Source organism: Neofelis nebulosa, chromosome 12, assembly GCF_028018385.1.
Source record: "Neofelis nebulosa isolate mNeoNeb1 chromosome 12, mNeoNeb1.pri, whole genome shotgun sequence".
NCBI classification, from domain to species: Eukaryota; Metazoa; Chordata; class Mammalia; order Carnivora; family Felidae; genus Neofelis; species Neofelis nebulosa.
The window spans coordinates 55029013-55049418 of NC_080793.1; the positions used below are offsets into that span (position 1 = coordinate 55029013).

At 44.3% G+C, this 20406-nt stretch overlaps 1 protein-coding gene across 8 annotated transcripts in view; it reads left to right on the forward strand.

Moving 5' to 3' along the window:
* The first annotated feature begins 18159 nt into the window (after positions 1-18159).
* NFIB (nuclear factor I B) overlaps positions 18160-20406 on the forward strand; it is a 458972-nt gene continuing 456725 nt past the window's right edge. For 2 of the 8 annotated variants that reach the window (XM_058695324.1, XM_058695325.1), the window contains exon 1: positions 18160-18278. In XM_058695324.1, the coding sequence (XP_058551307.1) occupies positions 18183-18278 (96 nt within the window). In that variant the 5' untranslated portion in view covers positions 18160-18182. The remainder of the gene's footprint in view (positions 18279-20406) is intronic. The other 6 variants (XM_058695329.1, XM_058695331.1, XM_058695334.1 and 3 more) reach the window with 4 other exon arrangements.

The following is a 20406-nucleotide window of genomic DNA, read 5'->3' on the forward strand; positions in this document are numbered from 1 at the left end:
AGTGATACTAAGATAATAGGGTTGAACTAAAACCTTCTCTTTTTAATCACACAGAAACTATCTCAAAGCTCTGGTGAATTCCACTAGCTGCTCACGCACCTACCCCCCTCCACAGGAGAGAAGGTTGGAGACTGAGTTACCACCAGGATGGGACGGGGGGTGGTAGTACTTAGAGAATCGTGTGCCCATTTACAAAAATCAAATTAATGCTTTCATATATGATATGCAGAAACTACTTGCTTATTCCTCAGATCTTTATTACCTGTTATGCACCAAGAACTGTCCTAGGTTCTCTGACTACATCTTCCTGAGACTCTGTCCTCAGAAAGGTGCAATTGTCATAGAGACACGGGTCAGCAGACATATCTGCATTGCAGTGTGACAATTATTTGGTCAACTTCAGTTGGAGAAAGAGAAAGAAGTCTTCAGGGGAGAAATAACGATTGTAGACCCAGAGATTTCCAAACCAGGCATTGGAGCAGGCAACCCTGGATATAAATTGCACTTCTGCAGAGAAAGTCACTCCATGACCTTGGTCACGTGCACTTATCGGCACCCAGCTTTAGTTTCTGACCAGAAATGTGATAAATGCATGTAATACTAGTGAGGAAATACATGTAAAAAGCTTAGCACAATCCCTGATACATAGGACGCTCTCATTAAATGATAGTTAATCAGCATCATCCTTACGACTCACCACCCTCGCGGTATAGATGAGGATTCAACTAAGGCCTACGGAGGAGTCAATTATCCCAGTTCCCACAGCTGTTAAGAGAAGTTGGGTCTTCAGACTCTCGATCCTCGTTCCTTCCATTGAACAATGACATCTGGGAGGCAGACGCCACTGAGAAGCCATCCTTCTTCTGGCGTCTTTAGGGCTTTGTCCAGGCTGTGCCCCTCTGTGTAACAACAAACCAGTGGCCACATTCGCTTTGCGTAGAAATGACATTTCCCTGGTAGGGCAGGAGGCTGCTGTTCTTTCTCCGTGCAATGTGCCTGAGATGGGTCAAGTGGAGGAGAAAGAAGGATGAGATGTAGAAAGGCAGCAGTACCAGAGAGAAAGTTCTTTATCTCCAGCCACGGACGTTAAAACCCAGTGCAAAACTGACTTGCCTCTGAAGACTTGCCTCTTGTTTTACTCTAACACAAAGCAGTCCTGAGCCATCTCTCTCCTCCACCACGTCTTGGTTTGGGGATGAAAATGGGCAGAGGAAATGGGTCCCCTCTAAAACACAGACCTTAACATTTTTTTTTAATGTTTTTATTTATTTTTGAGACAGAGAGAGACAGAGCATGAGCAGGGGAGGGGCAGAGAGAGAGAGGGAGACACAGAATCAGAAGCAGGCTCCAGGCTCCAAGCTGTCAGCACAGAGCCTGACATGGGGTTCGAACTCACGGACTGCGAGATCATGACCTGAGCCGAAGTTGGACGCTCCACCAACTGAGCCACCCAGGCACTCCCACAGACCTTAACGGTTCATGGAAGAGGGGTTCTGTTGGAGTCCAGGGTCCCAGATGGGCTTTATGAATGGTTTTTGCCTGTGGTGGGGGACAGTAAAGAAAGGGAAGAAAGGGAGGGAAGGGGATTTTACCTCCCCCCCCCACCAAGTGCTGCTTCATTTACAGAAATTCGAGTAAAATGCATAAATCAAAGACAAAATGGACTTCTGTTGGCCCAGATGTCTGTGGAGTTCTTTGATTAGAGAGCCTTGCACCTGTCCAGAGCTCCAGAGTCCCCTGGGAGGAAGCAGCAAGGAATGTGTGGTTGGGTTGAGTTTCTTGGTGACCTAAGGAGAAGGGAGCAAAGGAGGACTCTTCCTAAATCATATTGGAACTCCGACGTGCTCAACTGCAGCTGGTAACACGCCTGTGTCCCCGGCAGAGACAAGCCACACCGACCTCACTCAAACTTCACCTTCCCAGGAAATTTATAGTTCTGGGATACTCTGCAGCTTGCTTTTCTGGACCTTCGTATACCCCACGCAACTAGCAGACGTGGAATAGTATCCTTCTCCTACAGGTGAGAGCCTTGCAGTTCCGCAAGGGTGAATGTTATATGCAGCTGACAAAGCTGAAGCCAGAGCTTGACTTTGGGTTCTTCTGATTTCATGCCCAGTTCCCTTCCCCCTATGGTCTGCCCTGCTGTAGTGCATGTGTCTGTAAATGTGGATCCATTCATGCTCGGTTGGTCAAAGGGAAATGGTGTTGGTAGAAGGAAGAAACTGTGTTGGTTCATATACGCTTTATCCTCATCAAAGAGTCTTGGACCAACGAGAGCAGAAATTAGAATCTTCAGTGAGAGAGAGAAACACACTTCGCCTGCTGCTACGCTGGCCGCAGAAGCCCCTAGTAGATGTATTTTTATATATTCAAAATAGAAGCTGGCCTCCGGGCTCCACCCCTGGCCTGCATGGCCCCCAGCTCACATAGCTGCCCTCCTTCCAACCCCACTTCCATGGCGGCCCCATTGGTTCACAGCCCCACTTCCGATTGCCTGGCTTTGCCGTTTGTCAGCTTTGCCCTGATCTCTAGCATTTCCACTCTGTTACTTTTGTGAACTCTTCGTATGTAAGGTGACAGCCTCCAGAAATGCTGAGCTACACACTGGGCAGTCCAAGTTACCTCCCCAACTGCCGATGATCAGTGCTTTGGTACGTGCTCTGGTTACAAAAGCGCATAGGATTTTGAATGGTCTGCCCCAGCCTTGTGTTTGTCATTAGTCCTATTACTTGGTCTCTCAACTTCTGATAAGGAATATATATTCTCTGTACGAAACACTTTATACACATGATCACATGAGTTCAACACAAGAATAGGTAATGTAGGATGAGTTCTATTATTGGATTCTATTATTATTCCCATTTTATGGAAGACAAAACCAACGCTCTGACAGGTTCCGTAAGGTTTCCAAGTGGGGGACTGGAGTTAAAGCCAAGGTCTGCCTGATCCCAGTCAGAGGTGTGGCTCGTGGCTGCCATATTAGCACAGCCCCGAATCCTTGTGTTCTGCTCCCTCGTATCAGCTCTCTGAGTTCAATGGCATAAGAGACCTGCAATTTGTGAAATTTTCAAATAATGCCAAATGACCTGCCTATTGGCAATGCAGAATGGATACTTAGAGTTGTAGGAGGGTTGTTTTATAAGGGGCCTTGTATTGGTCACATTTTTATGAAGTATGTTGTTAGGATTTAAAGGGATTTGAAAGGTGTTGGCATTCTACTGTCCCCCTGTTTCCTGCCCCCCTCAGGGCCAGATAGATGTGGCTACATGAATAAGAGAAAACTGGCAGATGTCACCATAGCAAAGTACAAATAGCTGAATAGCGATTGTATGAGGAAAGACTAAATTTCTATATGACCGAAGGGGAATAACAGAATAGTGGAGGTGACTCAGGGAAGCAATAGATAAAGTGCCGTCAGCTTTATGGGAAGAGAGAGGAGGCTGGCTTGGAAGGCAGTGGAGCTGTTCACGCCGTCTAGACAGTCACTTGGTGAGCACATTGTAAAGCCAGCTCATGCACTGGGACAAAATCGGCCTACATTCTTACATCCCCAAGAGTCGGTGAGTTGGAAATGACAAAGTGTGTGTTTAAACTTTGCACGATCACTTTCTGAATCTAAATTCAGACTTTAGTATATAGATTTTAGCACTGAAGTGAAGATGTCTGTCTAGCCTAGATCGCCAACATCCAAGCCATAAGCTGCCTGGTGTGATGCCTATCCTTGGGTAGAGCTTGGATTTCCAGAGAAGAAGATAACATGGCCTCTTGGTTTATTTTGGAAACATCCACCGAGGATTCTTTAGCCTTTGAACTGATGTTGTGATGTCAAGACAATACAAAAATGAAATCTGCATTTCAGAAAATGTGTCGTTGGTTCGTTATCAACTCTTGGAAGAAGACTACGGTGCAAACTGAAGATTACTTCTTCTGGAAACAATGATGGGAAGGTGATAAAAGACCCAAAGTCAGGAGGATCCTGGTAGTTCTTTTAATGTTAAGTACATATCAGACCACAGCAGTCATTTTATAGTGTCAGGATGACTGGTGTACATTTTGGATGGGGCAGGTCAGGGCTCCTCAAACTTTAACATGCACATGAACTGCTATGGACTAAACTGTGTCCCTCCCCTATGCATATGTTGAAGTCCTGATCCCCGGGACCTCAGAATGTGACTGCATTTGGTGATAGGACCTTTAAAGAGGCAATTAAGTTAAATGAGGCCGTTAGGGCAGGCCCTAATCCAATCTGACCAGTGTCCTTATAAGAAAAGGAGATTAGGTTAAATGAGACACACCAGGGATGCTGGCACACAGAGAGAAGGCCTGTGAGGACACGATGAGAAGGCAGCCTTGTGCAAGCCAAGAAGAGAAGCCTCAGGAGAAATCAGTCATACCGATGTCTTGATCTTGAACTTCCAGCCTTCGGGCTGTGAGAAAATAGACTTCTGTGGCTTAAGCCACCTGCTCTGTGGTATTGATTTATAGCAGCCCTAGCAAAGTAACACATGAATTACTTGGGGGGATCTTCTTAAAGTGCACACTCTGATTCAGTAGGTCTGGGGTGGAGCCCAAATCTATATTTCTAACAAGCTTTCAGCTACTGCTGCTGCTGCTGCTGGGCCAGGGATGGACGCTTGGAGTAGCAAGGAGCTAGGTTGTGTTGCGGTCATGATTTTACCTTGAGACCGCAGTGGATTGACAACATAAAGTTTATTTCTTGCTACATATTTAATGTCGGCGGGTTTGGGTGAAGGCATCCATGGAGACATTGCGGATGTTGGAATGTCATTGGTTGCCAAGACGCTTGGGACTTCTGCTTGTATTTCATTGGCCACAAGTATCCCATGGCCTTGACTAACTGCAGGAAGGCTGGATAGCGTCCTCTTCCTTCTGCCCAGAAGTGAGAGGATACCCGGATATCAGTTAGAGCTAGTAGTTTCTACTACCTTCTCATTCTGATTTTACTCTTTCAGACCTTTCACTGCTCTCCATCATCAGCAGTGCTGAGTGAGAACAGGAAGATGTTTGAGTTTCCATTTGAGAAACAGAATGGTGGGATTTCCCCCTTACAACCATGAAACTATATTTTAAATGGATATTTGGGAAGGTGAACACACCCTAGACCCTCAAGACATTATTGCAAGGCTCTCTTCCCCTTGTGCTGACCTCTTTCCGAGACCATTCAAAATGTAAATCACTGAGAAAAATGTTAACGAGTCTAACAATTATCATTCTTGGTACACATACGCTTCCATGACATTCTAGCAACACGAACTTCCCTCCAGATTTCCCTTTCCTTAGAGGTTTCGAAAATATCCCTAGAAGCTATCTCTTAGAGGGGCAGCCTGCTTGCAAGTCTTTAAGGAGCTCTAAAGTCTGGTTTGCATAAAAGAAAAAGAAGTTTGTAAGGAAGACAAGGGTTTGAGGCCGGCCATGACCAGTGTCTTAGCAAGATGAGAAGCTTAGAGACCAGAATAGAGAAAGGGTGGAACACGAAGGGATGGGCAAGAGGTTCAGAGTACCATTTTTTTTAAGTTTATTTATTTATTTTGAGAGAGAGAGAGAGAGAGAGAGAGAGAGAACACGCACTAGTGGGGTAGGGGCAGAGAGAGAGGCGAGGGAGAGAGAGAATCCCAAACATGCTCCCTGCTGTCAGGTCAGAGCTCAACGCACGGCTTGATCTGAGCCAAACCCAAGAGTCAGACACTTAACCCCTGAGCCACCCAGTTGCCTCCAGAACACCACTTTTTAAAGGTTCCTTCCTAAAAGCAAGGAATAACAGTATCCTAGTCTAGCCCATAAAACAAGTCTTAATACACTTAAAGGAATGAAATTATATACAGGGGGTTCTCTGACCACACTGTGCTAAATTAAATATCAATCAAAGTAAGCTATCTAGAAAATGAGTATTTGTAAAGTTAAAAATGCACCAGTAGAGGGGCACATGGGTGGCTCAGGGGGTTAAGCATTTGACTCTTGATTTCAGCTCAGGTCATGATCTCATGGTTTGTGAGTTCGAGCCCCATGTCAGGCTCTTGCTTATAGCATAGAGCCTGCTCGGGATTCTCTCTCTCTCCCCTCTCTCTGCCCCTCTGCCACTCTCCCTCTCCCTCTCTAAATAAATAAATAAACATTAAAACATATTTTAAAAATGCACTAGTACATAATATGTGAACTAAAAAAATTATGAGACATTTAGAAAATATTTTGAAATAAGTGATAATATAAAAATATATCAAATTTTGTTGGATGCAGCTACAGCAGTGCTTTGAGGGAAATTTGTAGTTTTGAGTAACTACATGAGAAAATAATAGGTGTATAGAATAAATGATCTATGGTCAACCTTCAGGGATTAAAAGAGAAAATTAAACGAAAGTTAACTTTTAAAAAGGAAATTCTAAAATGAGAGTGGAAGTAAATGAAATAGAAAACATATGGGTAATAAAGGAAACCAATGAAGTCAAAGTTGCTTCTTTTAAAAGATTAATAAAATTGACAGAAAAAACCTTGGCTACACTGATCAAGGGAAAAATGAGAGAAAATGAATTACCATTTTCAGGAATGAAACAAGAGTTCTCATGACAGATCCCACTGACATTAAATCAATAATAAGAGGATTATTAGTATAAACAATTTAGGCCAATTTGACAATGTAGATAAAATGGATCCTTTTCTTTAGAACATATGTAATCAAAACTGACACAATAAGGTAGAAAATCTGAATAGCCTGTAGCTACTAAAGACACTGATTTCATAATTTAAAACTTTTCCAGAAAGAAAACTCCAGGGTCAGATGGCTTCATCATGAATTCTATCAAACATTTAAGGAAGAAATAATACCATCAACACACAATATCTTTCAAAAGACAGGGAGGAAGACAACCCATCTCAGCTCATTTAATGAGTCTAACACTGCATTACTATCCAAAATAGACAAGGTGATTACAAGGAAAGAAAATTGCAGAAAATATCCCTTAAGAACACAGCCACAAAGATCATTAACAAAATGTTAGTAAATCAAATTTAGCAATGCATGAAAAGTATATATGACCACTTGAAGTTGATGACAAGAATGTAATTCTGGTTTAACATTCTAAAATCGATTATTAATTTGCAATGTGAGGAGATTAAAGGAGAATTCTATGATTGCTTCAATAGACACAGAAAAAGTTTGACAGAATACAACTCACATTCATGATTTAAAAAATTTTTTTCAGTAAACTAGGAATAGAAGGGAGTTTCTTCAATCGAGGTCACTATAAAAATCCTAGAACTAACATCCTGTTTAATAATGAAATATTGAGTGGTGCCTGCAGAGCTCAGTCCGTTAAGTGTCTGGCTCTTGATTTCAGTTTGAGTCATGATCTCGCAGTTCATGGGATCCAGCCCCACATCAGTCTTTGCGCTGACATCGCGAAGCCTACTTGGGATTTTCTCTCTCCCTCTCTCTCTGCACCTTCCCTGCTTGTGCTCTGTCTCTGTCTCTCTCAAAATAAATAAACATTAAAAAAATTTAAATAATGAAATATTAAAGCCTTTCTATCTAAGAGTGGGAAAAAGGTAAGAATGTATTTTCTCACCACTATCATTCAACATTGTCCATAGAATCCACTGAAGTAGCAAAAGGAAAAGTATACAGCTTGGAAAGAAAGAAGTAGAACTTCTTCACAGATGTCATGATTGTGTGCAAAGAAAATAAATGTGAAGGAGTAGACAAACGCCCCCCCCCCCACAAAAAGGCACAGACCAAAAACAACCAAAAACAAACTCACCAACTGTAAGAACTTATGAGCAAATTTAGCAAGGTTGCTGGAAGTTGAAAGTCAATAATAAAAATCAATTGTATTTCTACAGTCTGGCAATGAACAATTAGAAAATAAAAGGCAAAAGTTTATCTGCAATAATATATACATAAGATACCTCAAATATATAAGATATATATAAGATACCTCAAGAAAAATTTTAAACAAAGATAAACAAAACCTATACATAGAAAACTACAAAACGTTGAGAAAAATTAAAGAAAATCTAAATAAATGAAAATATGTGACATATTCATGGATAAGAACACTAAAAATTGTTAAAATGTCAATTCTGCCCTAAGTAACCTGTAGAACCATTGTAATCCCAATGAATATCTAAGCAGAAATCCACAAGCCACTTATAAAGTTCATACAGAAATACAAAGGAGCTACAATGGCTAAAATATTCTTGAAAAGAAAAACAAAATTGATAGACTTGTACTTCTTAAAAGTGATAATAATCAAGACAGTGTGGTATTTGCAAAAGGACAAATCTAGCAATGGAACAGACGAATAGACAAATACAGAGTCCAGACATTGGTCCACATGAATAAGGCCAAACGAGTTTTGCCGAAGGCACAGAAGCAATGCAATGGAGAATGGAAAGTCTTTTCAACGAATGGTTCTGGAACAATAGGATATCAATATGAAAAACAAAAACACTGATCCTTATCGCACACCATACACAAAAATTAATTTCAGATGAATCATCGACCAAAATATAAAAATTCATCAGAAAATATCTTTGTGGCCTTTGGGTAAACCAAGTTTTCTTAGATAGGAAATAGAAGGCAATAACTGTGAGAAGAAAAGCTGATATTTTGGACTTTATCAAAATTAAAAACATTATTATGAAAATGAATAAAGAAGCTACGTGGGTGCCTGGGTGGCTTAGTCATTTAAGCGTCTGGCTTCGGGTTAGGCCATGATCTCACAGTTTGTGGGTTTGAGCCCCGTGTGCACTCTGGGCTGACAGCTCAGAGCCTGGATCCTGCTTCAGATTCTGTGTCTCCCTTACTCTCTGCCCCTCTGCTGCTCGTGCTCTTTCTCTCTCTCTCAAAAGTAAGTAAACATTAAAAAAATTAAAAAAAAAAAAAGAAGCTGTGGACTGTAAGAAATATTCACAATGCAGGTATCTAACAAAGAACTTGTCTCCAGAATGCACAAAAGACTTCTACATCTCAATAGTAAAAAGAGAAGTTGATTTAAAAATAGACATTAGACTTAGACATTTTATGAAGGAGGAACTACAAATGGCCACATGAAAAGGGGCTCAAAATTATTAGTCATCAGTCATGCACATTATACCAATTGAGATACCTTTACACATCCACCCAAAGGGCTAAAGTTAAAAAGTCTGACAACACCAAGAGTTGACAAGAATATGGAACTGGAACTTTTGTATGTTATTTACAGGTGTGTAAAAGGATAAAACCATTCTGGAAAACTGAATGGAAGTTTTTTGTTTGTTTCTTAAAGTGTCGTTATTTATTTTGAGAGACAGAAAGAGAGGGTGGGTGAGCAGGGGAGAGGCAGAGAGAAAAGGAGAAAGGGAGAATCTGCATTGCTGGCACAGAGCCCGACTTGGGACTTGAACTCACGAGCTGTGAGATCATGACCTGTTTGGATATCCAGAGTCAGATGCTGAACCGCCTGAGCCATCCAGGTGCCCCTGGAAGGTCTTTTTAATTCAGCTAATTATGCATCTATCTATGACCAAAGAATTCCATTGCTTATTTACCCAAAAGAAATACAAACATGCCCACAAAACGATTTGTCCATGAATGTTCATAGCTTTTCTCATAATAGTCAAAAACCTGGAAGCAACCCAAATGTCCATTAACAGGAGAAAGGATAAACAAATTGTGGTATATTCACAAAATAGAATGTGATTCAGCAACAAAAAGTGACAATAACATGGATAAATCTCAAAAACATCATGTTGAGTGAAAGAAGCCACCCACAAAAGAATAGATACTACATGATTCCATACATAGGAATTTATTTTTTTAAGTTTGTTTTTTTTTTTTTAAATACGTATTTACCTTTGAGAGAGAGACAGTCATAGAGAGACTGAGACAGAATCTGAAGCAGGCTCCAGGCTCTGAGCTGTTAGTATAGAGCCTGACGCAGGGCTTGAACTCATGAGCTATGAGATCATGATCTGAGCTGAAGCTGGACCCTACCCGACTGAGCAACACAAGCACCCCCATACATATGAATTTCCAGAAGGGGCACATATAAACGGTGATAGAAATCATAACAGGGGTTGTGTGTGCCCTGGGGGGCAGGGGAATAGATGTACCTTGGAGAGAGCAATGGAGAGGTTTTCAGGTCATTGAAAATATTCTACATCTTAATAGGAATGGGGATTATACACGTGGATACAATTGTAAAAATTCATCGCTTAAGATTTGTACAGGACACCATATGTAAATTACCTAAATGAAAAAATTTTTTAAGGTTTACTTATTATTTTTGGGACAGAGACAGGAACATGAGAGGGGGAGGGTTAGAGAGAGAAGAAGACACAGAATACGGAGCCGGCTCCAAGCTGTCAGCACAGAGCCCGACGTGGGGTTCGAACTCATGAACTGAGAGATCATGATCTGAGCCAAAGTCAGACGCTTGACCGACTGAGCCACCCAGGCACTTCTCAGTGAAACTTTTATTAGGATAATAAAGGGCAACAGGAGCCCTATCGTTACAGGTTATAGTTCTCTGGAGAGTGCTGTAAGAGGAAGAGTTTTAGGGGGCCCTCAGCAGAACTGTCTTGTCCTAACCTTCATTTTCCTAAGACCGAACTGTTTTAAGAAAATGAAGAACATGGTGAGTTTCCTTTTATCCCTCCTTCTTCCAGTCTCAGAAGGGGATCACCCCGTCGGCTGGTTCTAAGGGAGACCAGAACCTGAGACATAATCAGAGCTTCTGAGATAAAAGCAGCGTGACCTACGGGACCAGTTCTTGGTTTTAGAGTGTGACAGACCTGGTTCTGACTCCAAGCCCCAGCACCTTAACTCTGGGACAAATGTGTTCTGGTCCTTGACTGGCAATATTGTCAAATGAAGAGAAGTATCCTTGCCTTGAACGGTATCGTGGGGAATACTGCCCAGCTCTTTGGTCACTTCAGGGAAGCCTTTCCCAATTTCCCCGATTCTTGCAAACCAACTGCCTTCCCAGTTATACATGTTCATAGTAACGCTCCCTTGAAGCACCCTTCATAGATGTCATTCCGTATTTACCTGTGTGAACATGTGATTGATATCATCTCCGCACCTCCAACTATAAGCAACTCCAGCATAAGGCAAGTGTGTATTTTTGCTCATCAGCACCTAGTACGGTGCCCGGCACTTGACACGTAAGCAATAAATATCTGCTGGAGAAATGAGGCCCGGCCAAAGCAAGTGAAACCATGAAAGTCTTGCCACCCACCCACCCTGCCCTCCTTCCCCCAATCCAAATCCACACCACTCACCCCTCGATTGCTTTTGGGGGCCTTCTTTTTCCCTTTGTCACCTCCCCGAGTTCATTAGGGCCACTATTGCTTGTCTTCACAATGTGTGTGTGGCAAAAAATAGAGCAGGGGAGTGGAGGAGGAAGGTGTCAGGGTACAGGGAGATTTGTCTCTTAATGGCGGCCTCAGAGAGATAACCCTGCCCGGAAGGAGACCCGCAGTAGGGGACTTTGACTCAGCACTTAAGAAACCTGCAGGTGTCTTTGTTTCTTCCTAAGAACTTTTACACTGGAGGGCACTCCAGGCCGCCTATCACCGCTTTCCATCAAGGTTTGGGGGGTTTCATGTTTATCTGTGTTATTCATATGTTCAACCTGCACCGGGCTGAGCGTTCTGAGGCGCCTTAGTTGTGAAACTTGCGTATCTCTTGGCAAGACTTGCCTTGTTGGAAAGGGGCAACATGGCAAGATATTGTTACACTGCCCTCACTGCACCTTTTTTTTTTTTTTTTTTTTTTGTAGCTTATTCTCCGCGGTTTCTGAAAGCACGAAGACAGAGTGCTATTAGAATTCCATGGACTAGGGATGTTTCTAGAACCAGGCAATCCTCTATAGAGGATCCATTCCCGGCATCAGTGTTCAGCAGTTCAAACATTTAGATGGGAATGTATTTTTTACTTGCTTTTCTTTTTTCAATTTCTCATTTTGAAATAATTGCACGCTCACAGGAAGTTGAAAAAAAAAAGGTTCAGGGAGGTCCCCTGCACCCTTCACCTTACTTTTTGTTTTTATTTATAAATGCAATGTACAATCATTATGAAATTTCTAGGAGTATGAAGGTAGATAAAGTGAAAGTTCCCCTCCACTGATAATCAAGTCAATATTCTTCTAACATGTTTTCTATGCATAAATAAATAAACAGACACAGTTGAATTGTTTATCAGAGATGGGATCGTGCTATCCAGCAGTCCCCTTTTCTTTATTGAGAGTAAAGTAAAAAAAAAAAAAAAATCATCCCAATTCGGTGGCCAGACCTGCCACACATTCTTGTAAACAGCTACATAAAAAGAGAAAATATTTCAAACACTTATGTTCAGAAAATGTAGCATTTTTTAGAAACTTGCTTGAGGAAAGTAAAAAAAAAAAAAAAAAAAAAAGGCATGTTCTAAGAGAAGCTCAGCCTCTGTTCCTGGTTTTAATCCAATGACTCTTCTCTGGAAACAAACACCTGTCTTTGGGAAAAGCTGTAGGTGGATCAGTCCTGGTATGACTCCAGCTTTAATAACTGGTTGTTTCCATTCTTTAAAGTGCTCAGTCTCCTTGTTTGGGAGGTCTGCCTACTTGTCCCCAAAACAGTCTTTTGTTGAGCGTGCTGGACAGGACTGGGGCATTCCTTTGGGAGCCATGAGGGATGGGTGAGATCAGTGAAGGTCAGGGCACAGGGGCGGTGGTGGAAGGCAACGAGAAGCCGTTGCTGCAGGTGGTGGGGAGCTGGGTCTTTCCAAGTACCCACGCATCCCCCATGGCATGGGATCAGCCCAGTCTGGGCTTCCTTCCAAAGGAAGATACCGAATGGCCACTGACTGCCTTCAGACATCGTCACCGAAGGGTGATGGTGAAGGTGGGCCACTGAAGAGGGTAGTGGGCTGCTTGGATGGTCTCGGTGGCCCGAGGGGCAGGAAACCCTCGTCGTTCACACATTGGCCCCGTCTCTTCTCTGCGGAGCTCAGATCATGTGGGCTCTGATGCAGGGGGATTGCGGTGCATGCTGACTGTGCCTGGGGCTGGGGCAGGGCACGGCTCAGAAAATGGCCACGTGTCACAGACCTCTCCCTGAATCCTCAGAGATCTTAGAAAACTGGGGCAGCCTCCCTCGGAAGAGATGAGACTGATTTAATAGTTCTTTGCCCCATTCCTCCCCCCATGCGGCACATTCTCCTCTCTGTTGCCCTCCTGCTTGCCAGGGGCCCAGTGACGGGTTCACCAAAGTTCCCTGACAGGAGCCTGGCCTCTTGCTGCCAGGTCTGGGTAAGTGACTGGGTCACGTGCCTGGCTATTCGAAACAGGTTCTTAAGGCTAATATTCTCTCCCTAATATTATCTGGACTTGCCGGCCTCCCTTCGTTTTCCATTTTGGATCCACCACGCATCACCTCAGGGCCCTCCTTCCATCAGCCTGCACACCCAACGCCTGCTCTTCTCTTTTCCCTAGTAACTCTCTGCCACCACAGTGTCACCACTGTCTAAATTCAGTCATGCATGTGGTAGTAAGGGGGGAAGAAGTGCTAGCTGAAGAGGGGAGAGGGCAAAGGTTGAATTCTAGCCCTTCCATTGATCATCTGTGTGCCTGGCAGGGAGGTCTCAGGTCCCTGACCTTGAAGATGGAGGGGAACAGGTAACACCAGAACTAAAATTTAGACCGATTTTGATAATAACTACAGCTTGGAATGGAGGTTTGTGCAGTCTTAATCCTTGCATTGAAGGAGGCTATTTTCAACCCCTCTTTTGGGTACCCAGAACCGAAGTTGACAGTGAGACTAGTTCCAAACTGTACAGCTAGCAAGTGGCAGACAAGGACCGGGGACGAAATCCCCACCCGGGGGCGCTTCTCTCTGCACACCGCACTACAATCTGTTGCTGCGCTCCTGAGCAAAGGGCTCACGCACTCAGGGTAGAGTTGATCATTGGGGTCAAAAAGCTAAACATTGAAATAAATCACAGTAAAATAGTTTAAGGAAGTAATTCTCCAAATCGCATCTAAACTTGTGGGCTTCCATGAGTCAAGAGCCCTGAGTAGTGATCACTCCCATCCATGGATCCCGATGGGATTTAGGCCAACCTCACAGCCTGGGGGGATGGGCGAGAAGCCAGCAAGAACCCTAAGGTTGGGTGAACGCCAGCCCAGTGGGTTGGGGGCCCTACAAAGCACTGTGGAGAGCAGAAGGGTTCATGTTTTCTTTCTCATTCTGTCCTTTCTTCTCGTTTTCCCTCTCCTCACCTCTATTTCTACCTCTACTTTCTCTGGTTATCTTTATCACTCTCTTTTTTATGTTTATCTCTCTTTTTAGTTATTTCTTCCTTCCCTGCTCTCACTCCCCCTTAATTACTGGCTATATGATTTGGGTCAAATTATGGGCCTCGATGTCCTTATCTGTAAATAAGGCATAATGGCAACGACCACATACATAGCTCTTATCCATCAGGGTACTGTGTTAGGTACTTATAGTAACTGCTGTAATCCTCATGTCAATTATAAGGTACTTTATGTTTACTAATTCCATTTTCCAGGTGAGAACACTGAGGCACAGAAGTTAACCCACCTGCCTCTGGCCACACTCTTGATAGGTAACAACACTGTGGTTTGAATCCTGGCCACAGGCTTCTGAGTCAAAGCCATTGACCACAACCATGCTGCCCCTCAAAGAAAAAAGGACAGTGAATCCTTGAAGGCGGTGTGGGATGTATGGTAACCTGTCTGCAAGGATTAACGTCCTCTTGCTCAGGTCTAGGCTGATCCCCAGTTTATTTGCCAATGAGGGAGAAATCAAAGCATTCAGAGCATAACTGAGCAATGATTGGTTTAGCCCATTTACTTTGGGCTAAAGATTTGGCTTTTTTACAAGCTTTTGTTTTGCTGGGTGAGGTGTGGAACTTGGGGGAGATGGCTAGGTGGCTGAAAACACAGGAGGGGAGACTAGAAGTCAGGGAGAAAACACAGGGCAAGGGCACATGCTTTGGAGAGAGGAGTTTGGGGCAAAAACTCCCTGAGATTAGGGGTATGTTAGGGAGGTAAGTCAAGTGGGTTGTAACACCTACTAAACTCCCCACAAAGCTTCCTCGTTATTCATTAGTGATTTAGGAGTCTAATTCATATATTTTTATTATTTATTTTGAGAGAGAGAGAGCACGTCCAAGCAGAGGAGGGGCAGAGAGAGAGGGAGAGAGAGGATTCCAAGCCCTGATGCAGGGCTCTCTCTCAAGAACCATGAGATCATGACCTGAGCTGAAATCAAGAGTCAGATGCTTAACTGACTGAGCCACCCAGATGCCCCATATGTTTTAACATCTAGTTAGGCCTTCAACCTCTCTCAGGTGAGATTTTTTTAGCTAATGAATCCAGTCACACTGGCTTCCACTTGTGAGCCCAGTTTGCCTGGTGTCTCCCATTTATGAACTAGACGTGCTTGCCCTGAAGTTTCGCTCTCAATGAAAGACATTCCCCAGGACCCCAGATGGTGAGTGGTCAGCCCCTGGGCATGTGTCTTGTATACCACCCCAATCCGGAATCCGCTTCCTTTCTAGCTCTGCCAAGAATCCCCCATCACCAGGCCTCTGGCGTTCCCCAGCCGGGCAAATGAAGTGCACAGATTTGTTATTTCTATCCCAGTCTCTTTGTTCCCCACGGTTCACCCATTTGTACATAAGTGCCGCGGCCTCTCCACCGGCTTCTCCTTCCCACTTCCTTTGTTATCTTTCACCATTTGCCACTAATCAGCAGAAGTGTCCCCACGGTGACGGTGACAACGGACCCTCTCAGCAGATACACCTGTGTAGGAGTTGTGCAATGTGCTAAGTGTTAAAAGGATTCCGAGGCAGGCAGGAAAGTGTTTGTGGGCTAAGCAGTGTTCTCAACCCAGCCTGAAGTTGGACTCTGCCCCCAAAGAGCCCCGGGGAAGCCGTGCAGTCGAGAAAGGTAGATGGCGGTCTTCCTTCCACCTAGAGCCACGAGAGAGGGGGGTCATGGCAAGGTCTGATTGCAGAGGAAAGGGAGGAAACGTGGAAGCTTCACTGGCCTCACCTCCAGGCCCACACAATACCCCCAAAGAATGTTCTGGAAATGCATATGAGGTGCTGGGCTCCAGAGGGCTGCTGGCCCTGAGCAGCCTGTGGAAGTGCCTACCTGGGCCCACCCCTTCCCCCCACCCCTGCCACAGAAGCCGGACTTCCTCCTGCCTGTGGCAGCTTTGGGGGAAGGCAGTTGGGACGTGAATGAGATCGTATCTCATGAATCTGCAGCTCCAGTGTGTACAGTGGGCTGGCCCGGCACACAGTAGGCCCTCAGCAGGGCTGTGGTTACCTGAGCAAATCCAAACTGGAAACCACGATTTCCAGTGGTGCGCTTGCTCTCCGATCCTTGCTCAAAAGAAAGAAATAGGATTGAAGAATGGGGTGGAGAGAAAGAGAAGAAAGGAAGCATGAAGATCATGGGGGGCGGAGGGGGAGGGCTTCAAAGGCAGAGGCCAGGGTGGGGCATCCAGTCCCCTCCACCCCCCACTCGCCTGAGAATAAACAGAACAAAAACAAGGAGAAACCAGAGTCCCCCCCACCATGAGAGGATCAGCCCCTTCCGTGGAGAGCGGGTTATTTTGCTGCTGGCCCAGAGTCGGGCCACCGTGAGCTCCTGTCCCGTCTGACAACAGCCTCCCCCGCCCCACCCTTCATGAATATAAAAACACCCGAAGGACAGAGCTCTCCACGGCCCTTGCTTTTCATCTTTGGAGTTCACAGGCCGAAACGAGTCACCTTTGCGGTCTCACACAAACTGCATGCAGAGAAAAGAAATAGCCGGTAATACGGCAGTTTTTTTCCCCTTCACTTTGGTTGAATCAAATAGGACTGTGTCCTTTTTTAAATGGTCTGCAGCAAATGTAACTTCTAAGCCTACAAGTCATTTGGAGAATCCTAGTGGTGCACACCGACGAAAAATAACAACACGCCCCGAACGAGGTCGCTTGTGTTGAGGCTGTGCCGTAGGGGTCCCGAAAATCAGCATCGCCCTTGCCTTTTCATATTTCAGCAAAAGAAAGGGCAGGAATCCATCTGCTTGTCCTAGCCTGGATTGCTGATTGTGGGGACATGACTCTAAGCTTCTCCCCGCAGGAGCCAGAGTTTTACTCTCTAGAAAAAGAAGAAAGGCTATGCAGAGCCCTTGTCTTATTAGTACATGTCCCTTCCTGCTTTCTGCGTGTGCTGATTGGAAGAACGAGTTGAGATTTCAGGGTGAAGCAAAAAATGATCAGTGTTGAGGAGAAAACGAATTCCCCTCCAAGTGCAGGACAGAGAGGGACGGTGAGGAATTCAGTCTAGAGTCAGGATTATGGGCAAACACTGCCCTTCCCTCGTCGTTTTTACCAAGTCTTCCCGGGATGAAGCAAATAACGTTTCTAGGCCATCTTCAGGGCGGGGGAGTGAGTGCCAGGCCTGACGGAGAAGCTGTTCTCAAGGCTGATTTATCCTTGCAGACTGCACCGCTCTTCTTGAACAGTGATTTCAAAGAGTTAAACTGCTTCCATATGTCCAGCATGGGAGTGGAGTTTGTAGCCTTTGGCAACCTCGGCTGAATCCAGCTGCTGCTACCTGTGTGTTCCACTGTGTGTGTGTGTGTGTGTGTGTGTGTGTGCGCGCGCGCACGCGTGCACGTCCGCGTGCAGTGACATCTGAACCACGTTCCGACCGTGTCAACCAAACTGTTATGTCTTTGTTGGGGCAGATATTAATTCTGAGCAATTACGGCTCCCTCTTTCCTCACTCCCTCCCACCCCTCTCCCCTCCCTTCATCTGCTCCGCAAGGACCATGGACCATGTCAAACAATATACAACAGAGAAGAATGCAAATAAACTTTAGTCCGCATAGCCCAGCAAGGCAGTTAGCCGCCCACTTGCAAGATACTTAACTCTTGTACACATGATACACAAAGAACGCTAGCTACTTTCACCAATCCCTTTAGACCAAAAAAAAAAAAAAAAAAAAAAAAAAAAGCAAAAGAACTGATCCTTGTCTTTCTATCTGTGAGGTTCCAGTTCCTCCTGCTAATAAAGAAGGTTTTCCCATGATGCAGTGTGATAAGGATTGGCCTACATGTAGTCCAGAAAGCCACCGCCGACGTTTCCTTGATTAGGTGTCTTATCTTCCATTGAGCTGCATCTGATGAAGATTGCTAACAGCATAATGGCTGGGAAAACATCGGACAGCTCCATAAAATGGCAGCTATGTTATGACATGTCAGCCAGGACCTGGTGGATGGTAAGTTTGGCGTGTTAACATTTTTTTTTCCTCCCACCCCCTAAACCTCCCCCCTCCTTTCTTTTGAGCTCCTCCTTTATTGTTCCACGCACACGTGTTATAAAGTTCGCTGCCTGCGGAAAGTTCAAGCTCAAGTTGTGGGAGCCTGGGGTGCCTTCGCACGCCAGTGGGCTGGATAGGATTTCCCTGCTATTGTGGCCAGGGACATAGGCCCTTCTTTTTTTTTTTTTTTTTAAGGCAGTGTGAGTTTTTGTTCACTTTAAAAAAAAAAGAAAAAGAAAAAGAAAAATATAGATGGTATGGTCGGGCCCCAGGCTGGCTGGTGCGAAATGTATGGAGGTGGGGCAGAGTCAGTGGGGGACTGGAGCCTTCTTGGCTAATTGTTCTTGCATTGGTCTTAAAACAGAGTAATGTACTTCTTTCTTCGGCTTCTCTGAATAGTGATTTAGATAGTGTATTGTATCATGTTGTGTGCAGCTCCCTCATCAGTATGCGACTGTCCCCCACGCTTCGCCTTAATTTGGAATCCACCTCCCTTTCAATGAATACTGTAACTGGAGCAGCCACTGATTACTATGCCACTCAGCGTAATTAAATTTAGTTAATGAGGATATGCATATTCAGTTCATTATTTTTCTTTGCTCTGGCAAATGTGTGTGGGTTTGTTGTTGCTGGGTTGTGGGTTTTTTTTTTATCCCCATATTTGTCCAGCTGCAAATTTGGGGAAGAGGAATAAAAAGGCATATAAATTCAGGACCTTGAGGAGTTCTGTGATTCAACTTTTAAAATAATGTTGAGAGGAGAGAAGTCGGAACTTTCTTTGATCAGAATGCTGGGATTAGGGGCCATAGTTTTGGGAAAGAGAACCTTTCACATCAAAAAAGTGCTATGTGAAAATTTTCAATCTACTGATTTCTGTTGTGCGGACAATGGTCTCTTGTATGCAATAGTCGTGACATGAATGGGCAAACCTTCCGCAGGCAAGCATTCCAGTATGAATATTAAATTCATCCTTGCGCTAATTCGTCTGAACATTTATTTATTTTTCTTCCTTCCTTTTCTTTTCTCTTCTTTTCTTTTCTCTTCTGTTCCTTCCTTTCTTCTGCCCCTTTCATTTAAGTCTTGACTGCTTTTGCTGGCTCGCTTTGGTAATTATTATGCTTACTACAGGGGCTGTTTTCTCACAATTAGTACAGTGTGAGACAATGGGCACTTTATTCTAGGAGAGGAGGGGTATGGCCAGCCCTGGTGGTCAGCCCGTCCCCAGTGCCCAGAGAGAAGGGAGAGCCTTCCCATTAGTCCTGGCTTCTGGCGCCGCTGGCCAGGAGAGTTTCTTATTAATGCGTGAACTTCCTGAAAGGTACAAGTTATGCTGTTGCTTCTAGGCTCTTCCTGAGCACACAATGTGCAGAGAGACCGTAGCCTGCAGTCTTGCGCGCGTTCTCATTAACGTGAGGCGTGAGAGCCCGCAGGAAAACTTTACTGCCGCGGCTACTTGTTGCTGTCTTGAGTGCTCTGTTTCAAAAAGAAAGGCCAGTTCCTCCAGGAACTCCATCCCCCTGCCTTTCTGTCTGTGTCTGGGCCACTTTCTTCCAATTGGAATACATTTTATAAGTGATATAAGCTGTACAGTGGCAGGTTTTTGTTTATGGTTGCATCTCTTACTAGACTTTAGCACCGGGCGGGTACCTGGGCGCGATGAACTCTTAAAATACTGGCACATACTTGGGGAAAGATACTGCAAACTGTTTATATGAAAAATTTTGCTTGATGTGACTGTACCAAGACTTGGAAGTGGTGTTTTGGTAGTTACTATGACCCCTAACTATCATTTTACGATGTTCCCAGAAGTGAGTTTTAAAGTCGGTACTTAAAATGAAACATTTTTCTGTTGTGAAAAAGTCAAACATTTGGCTCTAAATCTTTTTACGTAAAAATTGGGATTAATGTGGGCATAAGGAGGTAATCCCTGGAACTATTTCACCACTAAATTTTGTCAATCTGGTTCTGCACAGAAAGACCACAGCTTCCCAAGAGAAGCACGTTGTAAAGGTTTGTGTAGGCTGAGTATTCATTTTTTAAAATTATCTTCTTTTATTGCCCGAGAAGATGCAAGAATATACGTAAG